At 40.2% G+C, this 18,529-nt stretch overlaps 1 protein-coding gene across 1 annotated transcript; it reads right to left on the bottom strand.

Moving 5' to 3' along the window:
* Positions 1 to 2,319: 2,319 nt before the first annotated feature.
* Smp_016680 (hypothetical protein) lies at positions 2,320 to 4,569 on the bottom strand (the record flags this gene model as incomplete). The annotated part of the gene is made up of 2 exons (XM_018798424.1): positions 2,320 to 2,406; positions 4,423 to 4,569. 2 exons carry the CDS (start codon positions 4,567 to 4,569, stop codon positions 2,320 to 2,322), a joined length of 234 nt encoding a protein of 77 aa, XP_018653367.1.
* Positions 4,570 to 18,529: the final 13,960 nt, after the last annotated feature.

Raw genomic sequence — 18,529 nt, 5'->3', positions numbered from 1 at the left:
TATTTTATTTCCTGTTCATAAACTGATGAACTTGTTTGTTTTTTTCGGTATTTATTTAGACTTTAAGAAGTCTGTTTAATTCGCTGGTTCATAGTTTAAAATGTAAACTATAGAATAAAATTAGGTCTAATAATATGAATCATAACAATTCCCTACTTTCTAGCTTGAATTATATCTATTGTTTATGATTTATTTAAACACATAAATATTGGTACAAGGAAGCACCAGATATATATGCAACACACAAATTGCATTTGATTTGTGTGAGGCCTGTGATATTGCCCAGGTGCCCAAATTGAAGCAGGCGGTTTGCTTAGGGGGCTACACCCAGAGCCTTTTACCTAAAGATCTGATCCACAAGACAGTGGAGCATCGTAAGGAGATGCAGTCCCATGGTAGCCGGTGACTAACGATTGGTTCATACTCCATTTGTTCCGTCAGGATACTGGAGCCCATGTTCAGGATTGGTTTGGATTGGTTTGGAATCAGGGTTTTCCAACTCCCCTAGGTGGAGTGAGTAAGTAGGACTTCCCTGGCAGAGGCTATATACGTTATAGGCTATATACAATATCTATTGTAATAATCCAAGAAGTCATATCGTTCTACTAAGCTTGATGATATTAATCACCTACTACAGTTATTAAACTGAAGCCTAAAGTGAATTGAAATCGGAACGTGTTATAAATAAAATCCTTTTTTAGAAAGAAAATCAAGTGATATATCACTGGATAATGGGAAACAAGGAAACAAGGCAAACTGTAGTTACAAAATTAATAAATGTACATAGAATGAATAATAATTGTTAGATTTCGTAGTCTTAAAAGATTAATGGCAATTATTTCTCTTCATCGAATATGTTGTACAGTGGAAAATATGAGATATAATTTGTGTAGTGATATTTTAAAGTGATTTTGACAATGAAATATCAAAACACCATAGATTCCTTTTCATACATTTCACTCTTCTTTTCATAAACATTGTTTCCTTTATGAAGTATTAATAAATTTATGATGAATTTTTTCTAACTATTTCCACGATCATAACACTAATTTATTGACTAAAGGATGGTATTATTTGCTGTTAACCCCATTTTACATACAAGGTGTTTCCCTAATAGTGAGTGTAAAATATTGATTCAGAAATGATTTGTACTAATGGCTAGTTTTACAGTGGGAAATGAAGTGGGCAAGTGCATTGAAAGATCCACTTGTCCTGGAATTCTTGGTGGATTGATGGCCGAGCAAATCTACGTACGGGTTCAAAATGCTTGTTCAGCTTTCACCATCTTACACTACTTATAAAATAGACAAGATATCCATCTGGTAATAGTCTAACCTGGCTCTAGGAATGTGAAACATTCTATCTGAAAATAGAAAGTGTCGAAGTAGGTTGTAGATATTTCATGATATTTGTCTTTCAAGTATTGATTATTTATGGTAGAATCACGAAGTTATGTTGAAGTCAAGTGTTAGATACCTGGCAAAACGAATTCGACTTATGAAACCCTAAACTTTCATCATATGAGGTGTTTGAGGTAAGCATCATACCTCTCTAGCCAGATCCTAATCCGGTGCGTAATAATGGATGGAGTTGAAATAGATTAAAAGTATGTTAAGGTTTGTTAAACGTAGAAACGGCCTAAAGCTATGGGGTTATCGACCACCTTCCCGGGAAGTGTCCGAAAATGCAGATTTCTTATTTAAATTTGAATTTTACGACGTCTACTAATGAAAACTCTCCAAATGGAATTGTTGTATTTGGAGTATAGTATCGCTAACTCGGAGATATTGACCTTGTACAGAACACCTTATCGCACATCAAGGATAGAAGTTCATGATCACTGAATGTTGTCATTTGATGTTAAGACTTTGTAGGATGCAACAAATATATCCTAGTTTCCGTGGAAGTCTAGCCAACTTATTTAAAGAAACCTGTTGACATAAGGTTACCCTTTGGCCATAATCTACAACAGGAGAATTGATGCTTAATTAGACAATTTATACACTTTAAGGAACAAGACAATAACCAAACAGGAACACACAGCCAATTATGTTAACGGAAACGGGAAACTTGCTATCATAGATGGGGTGAGTAAAATATAGTTTTACTGTGTTACTCCAACAAAGTGTCATATTGTGATGTTCATTAAAGATATGTGTGCAAAAAGAAAACCTATTTTTAAATAAGCCATTACAGGTTATATACGTAAACTAAGTCACTATGTAATCGATGTATGTAGCTAAATAAGCGGTAATGACAAAAATGATAGAATACGCTCATAAACATGAAAATAATTTTGAACTGCTTTATAAAGATTACCTAACACAGAAATTGTGTATAAGCCAGACAAAACATCATAATGTTTTTGGCTTTGAGAACGATCAACAGTAAAACAACATAAAAGACCTAAAAATGGCAATAATGTGGGACAATGACTAGACGAACATTGGTAGATGATAGGAAACTTGCTAAGATAGATAAATATAATTGTCCATAAGTTATTTTTTGGAATATCTTTTCAAACAGACAAACATCATTACGACTTAAAAATGAAAATTTCAATATAACAAGAAACTAGTTTTTTCTTCTTTTCCGGAAAGATATAATTTTAAAAACCAGAAATCAAGTGACTTATATGGTGAAAAAAAGAGTGAGAATGTTTTGAACTAGAAGAGTGGATAAGGTTAATTTCAAATGTTCGATCTAAATCCAGTCGTCCTACAATTAAAGTAAATCATAAGCCTCTTAGCGACAGGCTCAACGTTGGTAAAACAAACTATAGTTAAACTAGTGAAATTACGGACCAGGAATACGACAGCAAATCACACCGGTTTCATTATTTCCGTGAAAGCCAATTAAGCCTATCATGGTAGTTCGCGTAAAACAGGACTAGTAATAACCATGTAAAATGGTCGGACGAAAGAATTTAAGGATGTAAAATAATTAGATCAAAATGTCACTGAAACAAGTTTATGATTTACTCAACCAACAGTTCATCTAGAGTTCATAAGAAAGTCACATCCTATATAGATGATAATTTAAACCATAACTTAAAAAGATATTAATAAGTACAATAGTAACTCAATGGTAAATTGCAGTCGATCTGAATTAAATATTTTAATTACTGAACAAACATCGTAAATAAAAACGGCCACTTATCCCAAAAAAATATAACCTCAAATTATCGGCATTACTAGGATTAATTTTCAGTATATTTGGTAGGCACCTTACAGAAACAATGAGTGATTCACTGAAATCAAAGCTAACGTCATTAGATATAGTAAAGTGTACGCACACCTCTACATACTAGCTACTCTATCATAACGAATTTTGTAAACATATTGTACCCCTAGATGTAAGTCCCAGACTTTGACAGTTGAATAAATTTCGGAGTGTTGGTGCACAAGTAAATAACACAGAAATACCGTTTAGTGACCAAGCGATTCCATTTATGAGTGAAATAGGAATGAAATCGAAATCAAAATAACCCTGTAAGGCTATAAAAAAGCACAAAACTGTGGGTGAAGAGTTTGCATATTAACAGCTATTTCGACATGGAGAACGTTGGCAAAACTAGATGATAAAGACTATCTACACAGGTACTTATGTGAAAGTGTGTGAGGAAACTACTGTGACTCCTATAATTGTAAGCACAAGCTAGTAAAGTCACTAAAAGTTTGTTATGTTACAAGAATACGTGTTGAACAAGTTTTCAACTTGTAACTTATGTAGATCGAAAACCTTTTCGTTAATCTGACAGCTCATTTCACTTAGTTACTGACCTTTAAGATTATATGAAGACATTTAGTTAGGGTCTGAAAATAATATTCACAAGCCTGATATTTGAAATCCATCAACAAAAGTTTATTTACAAAAAAAAATAAAGGACCAACAGCTTATGTAGCAGAAATTAAGTCAACATGAAAACCGTCAAGTTAAAATTAGACAGCTCTACATCCCACCCTTTTTTGAACTCCGAATTACGGACAAACGAATCGGCAAGTAAAACGTTTTATGTAGAAAAGTTAGCAGAATGGTGAGATAAAAAAACCAATTCAGTAATGTGATGGTACATAATTCCAATCTACGGAACTAGTACTACAAGCAGTATATGCTGAACTTACAAGTGAATTAATGTCAACGAAAACCTTTCATCTAGATTAAAAATACATTTTTTTGAAGACTGGTGATGAGTACTTAAATTATACTTGCATAATACACAAACCGAATTCAATAAAATTAACCGGGCATAACAAAATGAGTTAGAATAGTGGTTTTACATAATTTCAGTTCAGTTTACATAATTTCAGTTCAACGATAAGATTATGGTCAGAACTTTTTATTCGAACTCTATGTAGTCGGTTTACTATGAAAAACCACAAATGTCAACCGCAAAAAAATAAAATAAAACTATAAACTTACTTGGGTTTCGCTCTCGATAACCAATCTAACCTTATCTTCTGTGAGGTTTTCCGAAGATTTCTGCTGTTCTTCTTCTTCCCCTTCATCTTCATAAACTTTGACTTCATCAGTACAGGCTAAATTATCAGAAGCGGTGGAGCTTAACATAGTTTTTTTAATTCAAAGCTTTAAATATAACTCCAAACTAATGTGAAATATGCAATTATTCGATGTGCATGACATTCAGTTAATTGAAAATAGCATCATAAGTTGACTAGCTCTTAACGTCCCAACACGAGGGAACAACACTTTTTTGCGAGTAGAGCGGAATCTGCATAACCTTTTTCTAGGTTAGCGATAAGTTTGGTTCGTTTATTGAATCAAACAAAGACCAATCGGATAGGTGTAGTGTTACGACTACAGTAACCATTTTAAGAATTAACCAAAAAACTTTAATTGGATTTAACTCTGAAGCTTTCATTTTTCTCAGAAACTGCTAAAATTGGTTTTAGTATGTGACAAATTTGTGCAGAGCTAGTTTTCAAGTGGTTCAAATGGCTATGAATGGAATAAAAACGTTTTCGCTCAACGATATTCTAGTTTGGCAGCGATAGATTACCGATCCACTCATGCAAGGTTTTAGGTACGTGATTCAGAAGAGTTAAATGAAGCTTCATCAAATCAGTACGAGATAATATTCAGGCTCTAATGAGTGTCATGTCCCATGGTCCTTCAAAACATCACGTAACTTATTTCCCAGTCAGAGCACCGACTTATATGACCTAGTCCCTATGCCAAACCAATAATGCTTTAACTGGCACGAGCAGCCAAAAGTTAACTCTAAGTCCTTATCGATCCTTTGTATAATAGCTTCTCACCAAGCCCAACCCATACGGTCCAAAACACAATTATCAGCCACTTCTGTATGAATTGTATATTTTAGACATACGTGGACCGTGCACAAGCAGATCAGACCGCACCACACCATAAAATAGAAAATAATAACCACACAAGATCAAGCCAAAAGTGGCTGTGCATGTGCGACTCTGTAACTAATAATTTGGGAATAATCTAAGAGTGGAAACACGTATCATGGTAACCAACAGATCAAATGAAGGCCTATGATAAAAGGAATACGAATATATGTAATCTGGTCGCTTAATAATCATCCAACAAGAATATATGTAATAATAGTCCATAAATAGTTTCTAACAGTTACCATTCAGTTATTCTTCCTTAGGATATAACAGTGAGCCATATCAATTTCTCCCAGAACTCCCACGTAATCCGGACACACTTTTTACAGGATACCTAATACCTAGGTCGATCATGAGTTTATAGGACTCCCGTTGTCATGAATACTTGTACACTGGAAAGAAGGATACCAAAGAAGGGATATCGGAGTAAATGTGAGAACTACAGAGGAATAACACTACAGTCAGTATCAGAAAAGATTTCAAAAAGAGTGTTACTGAACCGAATGAAAGACTCGGTAGACTCCCAACTTCGAGATCAACAAGCTGGATTCTGTAAGGATTGGTCCTGCACAAACAAAATCACGGCGCTACGGATCATCGTTGAACAATCAATTCAATGGAACTTATCACTATGTATCATCTTTGACCATGAGAAGTCGTTTGGCAGCGTGGATAAGAGAACCTTATAGAACCTTGTCCGACATTATGGTGTACCACAGAAGATCGTCATCATCATGAAGAATTCATACGACGGGCTACAGTGTAAAGCCGTGCATGGAGGACAGCTGACGGATGCATTTCCAGTAGGGACCGGAGACAGACAAGTCTGCACACTCTCCCCCTTTCTCTTTCTAGTAGTGGTTGACTGAATTATGGAAACCTCCACATCTCAGGGGAAGCACGGTATACAATTGACAGGTTGGATGCAACTAGACAAATAGGGCTTCGTAGATGATCCACGGTTTCAGACAGTTGGTAGCTGGCACATATCAAACTAATATTTAAAGGAAACTGATGCGGTACATCTCTTAATACCCTCAAATGTTAAGAAGCCTTTCATAGATAATACTCTGCGCGGCCGTTTCTTGTCTATGGACATTTTTTGCCGCAACGACCCAGTTTGAGGAAGAGCCACACCTGGATTACCAATATGGTGTCTGAGATAAACATATGGACAACCATCCTTAAGCACAAGGGGGAGGCAGAAATTATATACATCGACTTCTCAGAAGCTTTTAATGAAGGCGATTAATAAGATCAAGCTACTACATATCAACTCACCATTACCAGACTGACTTAGTCCATAAGTAAGTAATCGTCGTTTTGAGGTCAGGACCAATTTCACTACCAGTGATAGTTCCGGTGATCTCTCACCTACGGAGCCGGTAAAGCATCAATCGGTTAGGATAGCACAAGACATCATTAACACCACTTTAGTGTGAGATCATTCTTGTTCATTTTCCATCAGTTTACCATTTTCACGAGCACTTCATTGACTTACCTTCAATTAAGTCTCATTATTCATCGCCTTATTTCTAACTAGTTTATCCCTACATTTTTCCTCCCACTTTGGCAAACACTTATTTGTCATTCTACCTGCCTAAATGTTCATACTTAACTTGGAAACCTGCTGTTTATACCATAGTCATTTAAACCATTACATCAACACTTTACCCATAGTCCATAACTCGTAACTGTCTAATAAGCTTGTAACATGGTACTTATGGAAGTGGCGCTTTCCAATAGGATATGAAATAGAGGGCAACAGGTAGGTCGTAATGCTTGATCGAACAACAAAATTGAGAGACCCTAACGTCACAAAGGAAAGAAGGGCAGAATTGTAGTGGCATTGGGCCCTAACCATACAATCGTCAAAGCTGAACGCAAGACAACTGGGAAACAGATATTCAACGTTTAACGAGGAGAAAAACCAAACCATCGAGACGACGGGGAGGATTAATTAAATTAACCAATCAGTGATAGAGAGGTTGTTCTCCCACTTAGACTAACGTTTTCATTTTTATGCTGACCATGCTACTCTACTTAGATAACCAAATTCAGACCTTCATACTATGACTTAGTGGCTGTTATTTGATGAACAATGTGAATTATAGAGGAAAACAGAAGGTAAAAATAGATAAGGTTATTAAGGTTTCCAAACACTTCTCTCTTCTGACGCACTTTCGATTTTGACGAACAGTTCTCCTGATTCTAGCTTCAACTTTCCCCCCATCATTTGAGGCTATTCCACCTTATAACGCGGCATAACCTTTTGTTCCTTATGGCTGTATTCCTTTATCTATAGACTCCGTAACCATGGCCTATTCTAGTTACAGCAGCTAGTATGCGTTTTGTCTGATGATATACCATATATTCGTCAGTTCCACCATGAACAGCTAAGTGTTGTTGAGGGTTTCGAACCAAACTCTTCGCCGCCCCTTCTTTCTCTCCTTCATCATCATATTCTCAGTGCACAGAGATGGAGCTAATTCTGGCGCTCGGAACAGACTTGGCGTAAGCGTTTGCCAAGTTCACAGCTTACACTGAGCACCTATCACTAGTTGCATCATAACGACCATAAACTTATTACATAGCCTTATTGCATAAATACTTAGTAGCACCATAATTCTAACACGCAAATGCTGGGTTTGGATCAGATTGATGTTCGCCAAGACAGAAACCTGAACGAGGTGACGTTTTTTAATAGATCATAAAAAGTATGAATTCATAGTACAGAACTATCGCATCAACACAATCGTTAATTCGCTTGTTCATCTGCACGAATGTCCTGCCACTGATTTTCGTTGGTTTTATCTATTTAATAAGTCTACTTTAGTATCACTTCTTCCGCAAACCAATGCTGTTGATTATTGACCGTCCCTTTAAAAAGGGTGTGCACTTGTTATCATTGTTACCTTTCTTCCGGACTACGGAATGTCCTAGTGAGTTCTCCCAGGGATCAATACTGAGACATCTTTTGAGAATTCACGTAAACGATCTTGCTCACAAAGTATTGTCTGACTCATCACTTTTCGAAGTGTTAATATTTGGAGAGATGTTGCGACCAAGATAGTAAGCTGGCACTTCTGAAGGGTCTGACTAGACTTCAAAGATAAACGGACGACAATGGACTTACTTCGAACACTTCAAATTGTAAAGCAGTCCATCTGTGACATGTTGCAGACTATGCATACAAATTAGGTAACCTATCTCTAGAGGAATACCAGGTTGAAAAATATCTAGTAGTGTTAGTACCCAGTGATCTGAAATCTTGAGCGAATTGCGACAAAATGCCCTTCGAGTGTACCGTGATCCGGTTGTGTTTAAACTCATTATTGGCCGGTTTGACGGCAGAACTTTCCAGTTAGTCTTCAACCTTCTTATTCCACCCCATTTAGAGTATAAAAACATGGTATTTCCTCCCCAACTGCGAAAGAGCAGAAACACATTGGAACGCATCCAAAGGTGAGCCACGAAATCAGTTCGGGGACTTGAATTCAGGCCTTATGGTGAGCAACCCAAATCACTGAACCATCACCCACTAGAATATAAGCGTCTCATAGCTGATCTAATAGCCTACAGCATCCCAAACACTTCTGAGCATCCCCTTAAATACCTATTTAAGCTCGGTCCCAACACAAATTTTAAGAGTAACATACAGAAGCTGGAAACACAACATTCTTAAGGACTAAGGACAGTATCTTACCATGACTTACTAACATTTTTTCGTTTTCCCCCTTTTATCGTCAGTATACCTAGGCTCCTACTTAGAGGTATCGGTACTGAGGGAATCAGCTTCAATCCTGGCAACACCGCTTAGCGTGATGTTCTCACATTCTCTGAGTCGAGAGAAATTACCGGAAACTTGGAAGTTGGCTCACATCACACCAATTTTCAAAGGAGGTCGATGCAGCGAACTCTCAAGCTACAGACCGGTGGCCCTTCTCCCTATACCTTCTAAAATTATGGAGTCCCTGATATGCTATGGTATACACGACTACTTATTATCCTTAAAGTTCTTCTCACCCCAACAGCATGATTTCAGGAAGAGTCACTCTTGTATAACCAACCTGCTGACTGCGGTGGACAGATGGACAAGCATCCTTGATCACAAGAAGATGGTTGACATCATTTACATTGATTTCTCAAAAGCTTTTGATAGGGTCAACTATATATATCTTATCAATAAGCTCCTACGATTGGGTATCAAACCACCACTAACCGACTGGCTCACTTCATACCTAAAAAATCGATATTTCAAGGTCAGGGTTAACTTCACTTCCCCTCAGGCTATGGAAAGTCCTGACGAGGTTCTCCAGGGCTCATTACTAGGACCTCGCCGCTTCTCGATTTGTATAGACGATCTTCCACAATAAGTATAGTCTGACTTATTGCTTTTTCCTGATGATCTGAAACTTTGGAGAAGGATACGCAACCAATAGGATATACTGGGACTTCAGGAGGATCTGTTTCGACTTCAAAGTTGAGCAGACGACAACGCACTTACCTTCAAATCTTCAAGGTGTAAAGTATGCCATCTGCGACATGTTGCAGACTACAGTTACAACTTAGACAACGCCTCTTTAGGAGTATCCCAAGTCGAAAACGATTTAGGAGTGTTGCCACTCTACGACTTGAAGTCTTACGCTGTAGCTGTAAGTAATTCCCCAAAATCAATAGCTTTCTAAGTGTTCGACATTGGATGCTGACCACATTGTTTTAAGCGGACTTGTTTAACTGAAGGCTTTCGGTCATGCATCCGTACCAGATCACGTTACGACCCAGCGTGGGAAACAGCTCCTACGTTCACTAGCCAGATTAGAGTAAACGCTTCTCGATATATTGATAACGTATCAAATATATCTTTCCGATCTCTTCGCATCTGACTTCTGATTTAAACTAGTTGGGGAACTCTTCGAATATGGAAGGTGTTACTGGTTGCTAGTTGCCAAACTACAATACCAGTCGTATCTTCAGTGGTGAGCCCGATGTGATCTGGTACACCAAGCTCATAAACCGTGAGTCTGTTCCTTTTTGGAATTTCATTATTCATTGTTTTTCTTTATTTGATATATATATATTGTGAAATACCTTTTTTTTCGGATATATTTTAACTATATATTTTTCGTTCTGATAATACTATTACGGAACAGACACCTAAGGTATTTAAGTTAAAAACTATTCCCCCACCCTCGATTCAGTTAACCCCCTTTTGGCCTGACAATATCAAATCCTGGTTCTGCTACGCAGAAGCTGACTTTTGCGGCCACGGAATCACTGACTCGCGCACGCGATTCCTCGCGGTCGTTAAGGCGTTACCGCGCAAATTTAACAAGTACGTGACACCTAGTATGTTAACTGGTGATGTTCCGGAACCTTACGAAACACTCAAACGGTCGATCCTAAAACGCAGAGATCTAACCGATCGACAACGGTTAGACCAACTATTTAACAATTTCGACCTTCAACATGGTTCCGCGACGGACATGTTGTTAAGGATGAGAGAAGTGGTAGGTCAAAGAACTTTCGACGATGGCCTATTTAAACAACTCTTCTTGTCTAAACTCCCGAAACAGGTGCACGCAGTGCTCGTCTCGTTTCAAAACAACGCCGTAAACGAACTCGCTGCATCTGCTGATCGAATTTTAAAAAATTACGAAATCGACTGGCGCCGAGGTTTTTCCGTCAAAGAAAAACCTCAATCGGTCCCCACTGACAGCCGAACTATGTCAAACAATCACCCGATACTTTAGATTTCTGAATGACCGTAGTCGGTCAAGAAACGCACGAAGAAGTGTCTCACGTAAGTGGTCTGTCTCTCGTGGTCGAGAGACAGATAATCCCGACTGGTGCTGGTATCATAACCAGTATGGCAAATCTTCTAGAAATTGCAGGAAGCCCTGCAACCACCCGAACTCCAAATCCACTCACACGAAAGAGAACTCGAGAAACTTCCCAGCCGGCACGCGTTAACGGCAACCGTAGCCGGCGAACATAGCCGCATCTTATACGTCACGGATGTGACAACGAAAGTTCACTACCTCGTCGACACTGGCGCACAAGTTAGCGTGCTTCCCGCGAACCCTAATGACAGACTTCATGAGTCTGTATTGAGTTTACAGGCGGCCAACGGAAAACCGATCGCTACATACGGTAAAAGGTACATTTACCTCAACGTGGGTTTACGCAAACCCATACACTGGATTTTCGTGGTTGCAGATGTCTCTATGCCAATCATTAGTATCGACCTGTTACAATACCACAATCTACTTATCGACACACGCTCACGAAGGTTAATAGACGGAAACACTAAGTCATCTGTTTGCTTAACTCCTTTTTCTGATTGCAGATTATCCCTAGTCACAATTAAGCACGCCATAGACCCATTATATCAACCACTACTCGATAAATGCTCCGGGATATATCAACCGCAACCGGAATTGCCGTGTGTAACCAGAAATGTTACAAATCACATCTCGACTATAGGACCACCTGTATTCTCAAGAGCACGCCGACTAGCTCCCGAAAAGCTTAGGTTAGCCAAAAACGAATTCGACCACATGATAGACTTAGGAATAATTCGACCATCAAATAGCCCTTGGTCTTCTCCTTTGCACATGGTCCCTAAAAAGGACAGCAATGATTGGCGTCCAACTGGTGATTATCGGCGTCTGAATGCTAATACCATTCCCGATCGTTACCCGTTGCCTCATATTCACGATTTGACAGCTACCTTGAAAGGTACAACTGTCTTTTCGAAAATCGATTTAGTTAAGGCTTACAATCAAATACCTATGGCAACCGACGACATTCTCAAAACCGCCATCATCACTCCTTTCGGCCTATACGAATTCTTGCGGATGCCTTTCGGCCTAAGAAATGCGGCTCAAACCTTCCAAAGGTTTATAGACGACATCTTCCGAGGTCTCAACTTCGTACATGCGTATGTTGATGACTGTCTTATAGCAAGTCCGGACAGAGAATCACATCTCAAGCATCTGGACATTGTTTTCGAACGAATCCAAAGGCATGGCATTACTGTTAACATTCAGAAATGCCAAATCGGAACCAATTCCCTCGACTTCTAAGGACATCCGACCCCTTAAAAGCAAAGTGGCGGCCATTCTGGATTACCCAGAACCGACCACGATAAAGCAACTGCGCGCTTTTAACGGCCTTTTAAGTTTCTACAGACAGTTCATACCTCAATGCGCGTCCCTTATTAAACCGTTAACCGACCAACTGCGTGAAAATGCAAAACCAATTAGTCTAGACGACACCGCTCGAAAAGCATTCTCCACAGTTAAGGAACATATCGCTAAGGCAACCCTGCTTGCGCATCAAGACACTCAAGCGCCCATTAGTATCACCGTAGACTCATCTGACTCAGCAATCGGAGCAGTCTTACAACAATGGGTTAACCACTCTTGGCAACCTTCAGGATTTTTCTCGAGGCGGTTGCTGGACACTGAATCTAGGTACAGCATGTTCTGTAGGGAACTCCTAGCTATGTATTGTGCTGTACGGCATTTCCAACATTCTATCGAAGGAAGAGAATTCACTCTTTTTACCGATCATAAACCTCTTACCTTCTCTTTAAGCTCATCTTCAGACAAGTACTCACCCCGAGAGTCTCGACGACTAGACTACATTTCTCAGTTTACTCCAGATATACAACACATTTCTGGAGCAAACAATGTAGTCGCAAACGCTTGTCTCGAATAAGTTCCTTGAACAGTTTCCAAGGAATCGACCTTCTTAAACTCGCCCAGCTTCAAAAGGAGACACTGATCTTCAGCACGAGTCATCATCGACAACTCTAAAACTACGTATTAAGCAGATGGGAACAGGTAAGGAAACCTTACTATGTGACACATCTACAGGTAGGGATCGTCCAATCGTTCCAAAACATTATCGACGCAACATCTTCAATACGTTGCACAATCTTTCTCATCCAGGTGTTCCTGCATCCGTCAAGCTCATGGTAGAACGGTTTTGCTGGCCTGGTATGAATAAAGACGTGAGGAAGTGGGCACACTCCTGTGTAAGCTGCTGGAAATCTAAGGTAATTAGACCCGACAAATGTCCCTTAAGCTCTTTCAAAACTCCCGATGCTCGTTTCGACCATGCTCATCTGGATTTGGTAGAACCGTTACCCGATTCAAACGGATACTCATATCTCTTAACATGCGTAGACCGTTTCACTCAATGGCCAGAAGCAGTACCTATTAAGGACATTACTGCTGAAACAGCGGCTCGCGCTTTCGTCGAATGATGGGTAGCAAATTTCGGCTGCCCTTCAACCATCACTACAGACCGCGGACGCCAGTTCGAATCTGGACTTTTCCGTTGTCTGACCACACTATTAGGAATCACTCGCTTCCGAACGACCGCCTACCACCCACAAGCAAACGGGTTGGTAGAACTTTTTCATCGACAACTAAAAGCTTCACTATCAGCTTCAAACGTTTCACAGTGGACAGACGCTCTTCCACTAGTCTTACTTGGTATCCGCAATGCAGTGAAAGCTGACATTGGATACACTGCATCTCAACTCGTTTATGGAACGACACTCCGACTTCCAGGAGAATTCGTGGATCCTTCAGCTTCTTCATTGAACACGGATCTAAACTCCTACACGAGCAGGCTTACAAACACAATGCGTTCAGTTAAACCTGCTCACACTCGACCTCAATCAACTGATGTTTTCGTTCAATGTGACTTATGATATAGTACGCACGTCTTCGTTCGTCGAGACTCACATCGACGACCTCTCGAATCAGCATACGAAGGACCATTCAAAGTTCTTCAACGTGAACCTAAGTACTATGTAGTCGATAAGAACGGCACCAACGATAGCATCAGTATCGATCGCCTCATAGCAGCGTACTTAGAAGGAAACCCTAGCTACGTCGATTTTCCTTCGGTACAAGCGAACGACACGGCTCCTACACCTGTGGTACCCCACATGACAGCCGACACACACCTTGATACTTCGTCAACGCCGGAAAATAAACTTAAAACAACGCGTTCTTGAAGAAGAGTAAGATTTCCAGAACATCTAAACGACTATTGCACGTAGGACACAAACTTTATCTCGAATTCCCTTTGCATTATTTATCATAAAAAATTTTTTAATATGCTCATTTTTTATATATTTATTTCAAAAACAATTTTTTTTACGTATGAGCCAATATATTTTTTTATATATAAAAAAACAAACCCGATTTTTTTCTAATCGCTTTTACGCTGTCGCAAGTGTATTAGTTTATTTACTTTTTTTCCACTCACCTTGTGTCCTTACGTGTATTTCGACATACACTCACGCGTTCTATTTTTTTCTTTTCCAGGATGGCTGGAAAAGAACGATAAAGTTCATAAAGAACCGAGATCTCGATTGTACTTTGTTTCACGATTACTATATTGTGTTTCATGGCTCTTTATAGTAAAAAAGACGACCAGACGCTGCTAAACATAGCAAGCTGACAAAAGAGTGTTTACCAACGACAAACTCGTTGGGTTTAAACTTCTGGCTGGTCATGTCTTAGGGTCATCACTACCTCACTAGGGGGGGGAGTGAGCAGACGACAACGCACTTACCTTCAAATCTTCAAGGTGTAAAGTATGCCATCTGCGACATGTTGCAGACTACAGTTACAACTTAGACAACGCCTCTTTAGGAGTATCCCAAGTCGAAAACGATTTAGGAGTGTTGCCACTCTACGACTTGAAGTCTTACGCTGTAGCTGTAAGTAATTCCCCAAAATCAATAGCTTTCTAAGTGTTCGACATTGGATGCTGACCACATTGTTTTAAGCGGACTTGTTTAACTGAAGGCTTTCGGTCATGCATCCGTACCAGATCACGTTACGACCCAGCGTGGGAAACAGCTCCTACGTTCACTAGCCAGATTAGAGTAAACGCTTCTCGATATATTGATAACGTATCAAATATATCTTTCCGATCTCTTCGCATCTGACTTCTGATTTAAACTAGTTGGGGAACTCTTCGAATATGGAAGGTGTTACTGGTTGCTAGTTGCCAAACTACAATACCAGTCGTATCTTCAGTGGTGAGCCCGATGTGATCTGGTACACCAAGCTCATAAACCGTGAGTCTGTTCCTTTTTGGAATTTCATTATTCATTGTTTTTCTTTATTTGATATATATATATTGTGAAATACCTTTTTTTTCGGATATATTTTAACTATATATTTTTCGTTCTGATAATACTATTACGGAACAGACACCTAAGGTATTTAAGTTAAAAACTATTCCCCCACCCTCGATTCAGTTAACCCCCTTTTGGCCTGACAATATCAAATCCTGGTTCTGCTACGCAGAAGCTGACTTTTGCGGCCACGGAATCACTGACTCGCGCACGCGATTCCTCGCGGTCGTTAAGGCGTTACCGCGCAAATTTAACAAGTACGTGACACCTAGTATGTTAACTGGTGATGTTCCGGAACCTTACGAAACACTCAAACGGTCGATCCTAAAACGCAGAGATCTAACCGATCGACAACGGTTAGACCAACTATTTAACAATTTCGACCTTCAACATGGTTCCGCGACGGACATGTTGTTAAGGATGAGAGAAGTGGTAGGTCAAAGAACTTTCGACGATGGCCTATTTAAACAACTCTTCTTGTCTAAACTCCCGAAACAGGTGCACGCAGTGCTCGTCTCGTTTCAAAACAACGCCGTAAACGAACTCGCTGCATCTGCTGATCGAATTTTAAAAAATTACGAAATCGACTGGCGCCGAGGTTTTTCCGTCAAAGAAAAACCTCAATCGGTCCCCACTGACAGCCGAACTATGTCAAACAATCACCCGATACTTTAGATTTCTGAATGACCGTAGTCGGTCAAGAAACGCACGAAGAAGTGTCTCACGTAAGTGGTCTGTCTCTCGTGGTCGAGAGACAGATAATCCCGACTGGTGCTGGTATCATAACCAGTATGGCAAATCTTCTAGAAATTGCAGGAAGCCCTGCAACCACCCGAACTCCAAATCCACTCACACGAAAGAGAACTCGAGAAACTTCCCAGCCGGCACGCGTTAACGGCAACCGTAGCCGGCGAACATAGCCGCATCTTATACGTCACGGATGTGACAACGAAAGTTCACTACCTCGTCGACACTGGCGCACAAGTTAGCGTGCTTCCCGCGAACCCTAATGACAGACTTCATGAGTCTGTATTGAGTTTACAGGCGGCCAACGGAAAACCGATCGCTACATACGGTAAAAGGTACATTTACCTCAACGTGGGTTTACGCAAACCCATACACTGGATTTTCGTGGTTGCAGATGTCTCTATGCCAATCATTAGTATCGACCTGTTACAATACCACAATCTACTTATCGACACACGCTCACGAAGGTTAATAGACGGAAACACTAAGTCATCTGTTTGCTTAACTCCTTTTTCTGATTGCAGATTATCCCTAGTCACAATTAAGCACGCCATAGACCCATTATATCAACCACTACTCGATAAATGCTCCGGGATATATCAACCGCAACCGGAATTGCCGTGTGTAACCAGAAATGTTACAAATCACATCTCGACTATAGGACCACCTGTATTCTCAAGAGCACGCCGACTAGCTCCCGAAAAGCTTAGGTTAGCCAAAAACGAATTCGACCACATGATAGACTTAGGAATAATTCGACCATCAAATAGCCCTTGGTCTTCTCCTTTGCACATGGTCCCTAAAAAGGACAGCAATGATTGGCGTCCAACTGGTGATTATCGGCGTCTGAATGCTAATACCATTCCCGATCGTTACCCGTTGCCTCATATTCACGATTTGACAGCTACCTTGAAAGGTACAACTGTCTTTTCGAAAATCGATTTAGTTAAGGCTTACAATCAAATACCTATGGCAACCGACGACATTCTCAAAACCGCCATCATCACTCCTTTCGGCCTATACGAATTCTTGCGGATGCCTTTCGGCCTAAGAAATGCGGCTCAAACCTTCCAAAGGTTTATAGACGACATCTTCCGAGGTCTCAACTTCGTACATGCGTATGTTGATGACTGTCTTATAGCAAGTCCGGACAGAGAATCACATCTCAAGCATCTGGACATTGTTTTCGAACGAATCCAAAGGCATGGCATTACTGTTAACATTCAGAAATGCCAAATCGGAACCAATTCCCTCGACTTCTAAGGACATCCGACCCCTTAAAAGCAAAGTGGCGGCCATTCTGGATTACCCAGAACCGACCACGATAAAGCAACTGCGCGCTTTTAACGGCCTTTTAAGTTTCTACAGACAGTTCATACCTCAATGCGCGTCCCTTATTAAACCGTTAACCGACCAACTGCGTGAAAATGCAAAACCAATTAGTCTAGACGACACCGCTCGAAAAGCATTCTCCACAGTTAAGGAACATATCGCTAAGGCAACCCTGCTTGCGCATCAAGACACTCAAGCGCCCATTAGTATCACCGTAGACTCATCTGACTCAGCAATCGGAGCAGTCTTACAACAATGGGTTAACCACTCTTGGCAACCTTCAGGATTTTTCTCGAGGCGGTTGCTGGACACTGAATCTAGGTACAGCATGTTCTGTAGGGAACTCCTAGCTATGTATTGTGCTGTACGGCATTTCCAACATTCTATCGAAGGAAGAGAATTCACTCTTTTTACCGATCATAAACCTCTTACCTTCTCTTTAAGCTCATCTTCAGACAAGTACTCACCCCGAGAGTCTCGACGACTAGACTACATTTCTCAGTTTACTCCAGATATACAACACATTTCTGGAGCAAACAATGTAGTCGCAAACGCTTGTCTCGAATAAGTTCCTTGAACAGTTTCCAAGGAATCGACCTTCTTAAACTCGCCCAGCTTCAAAAGGAGACACTGATCTTCAGCACGAGTCATCATCGACAACTCTAAAACTACGTATTAAGCAGATGGGAACAGGTAAGGAAACCTTACTATGTGACACATCTACAGGTAGGGATCGTCCAATCGTTCCAAAACATTATCGACGCAACATCTTCAATACGTTGCACAATCTTTCTCATCCAGGTGTTCCTGCATCCGTCAAGCTCATGGTAGAACGGTTTTGCTGGCCTGGTATGAATAAAGACGTGAGGAAGTGGGCACACTCCTGGTATCCAACACATTG

The sequence above is a fragment of the Schistosoma mansoni genome, chromosome 6 (assembly GCF_000237925.1).
Source record: "Schistosoma mansoni strain Puerto Rico chromosome 6, complete genome".
Classification (NCBI taxonomy): domain Eukaryota; kingdom Metazoa; phylum Platyhelminthes; class Trematoda; order Strigeidida; family Schistosomatidae; genus Schistosoma; species Schistosoma mansoni.
The sequence above is the reverse complement of the archived record's forward strand: the minus strand, read 5'-3'. Positions and strand labels throughout refer to the sequence as shown.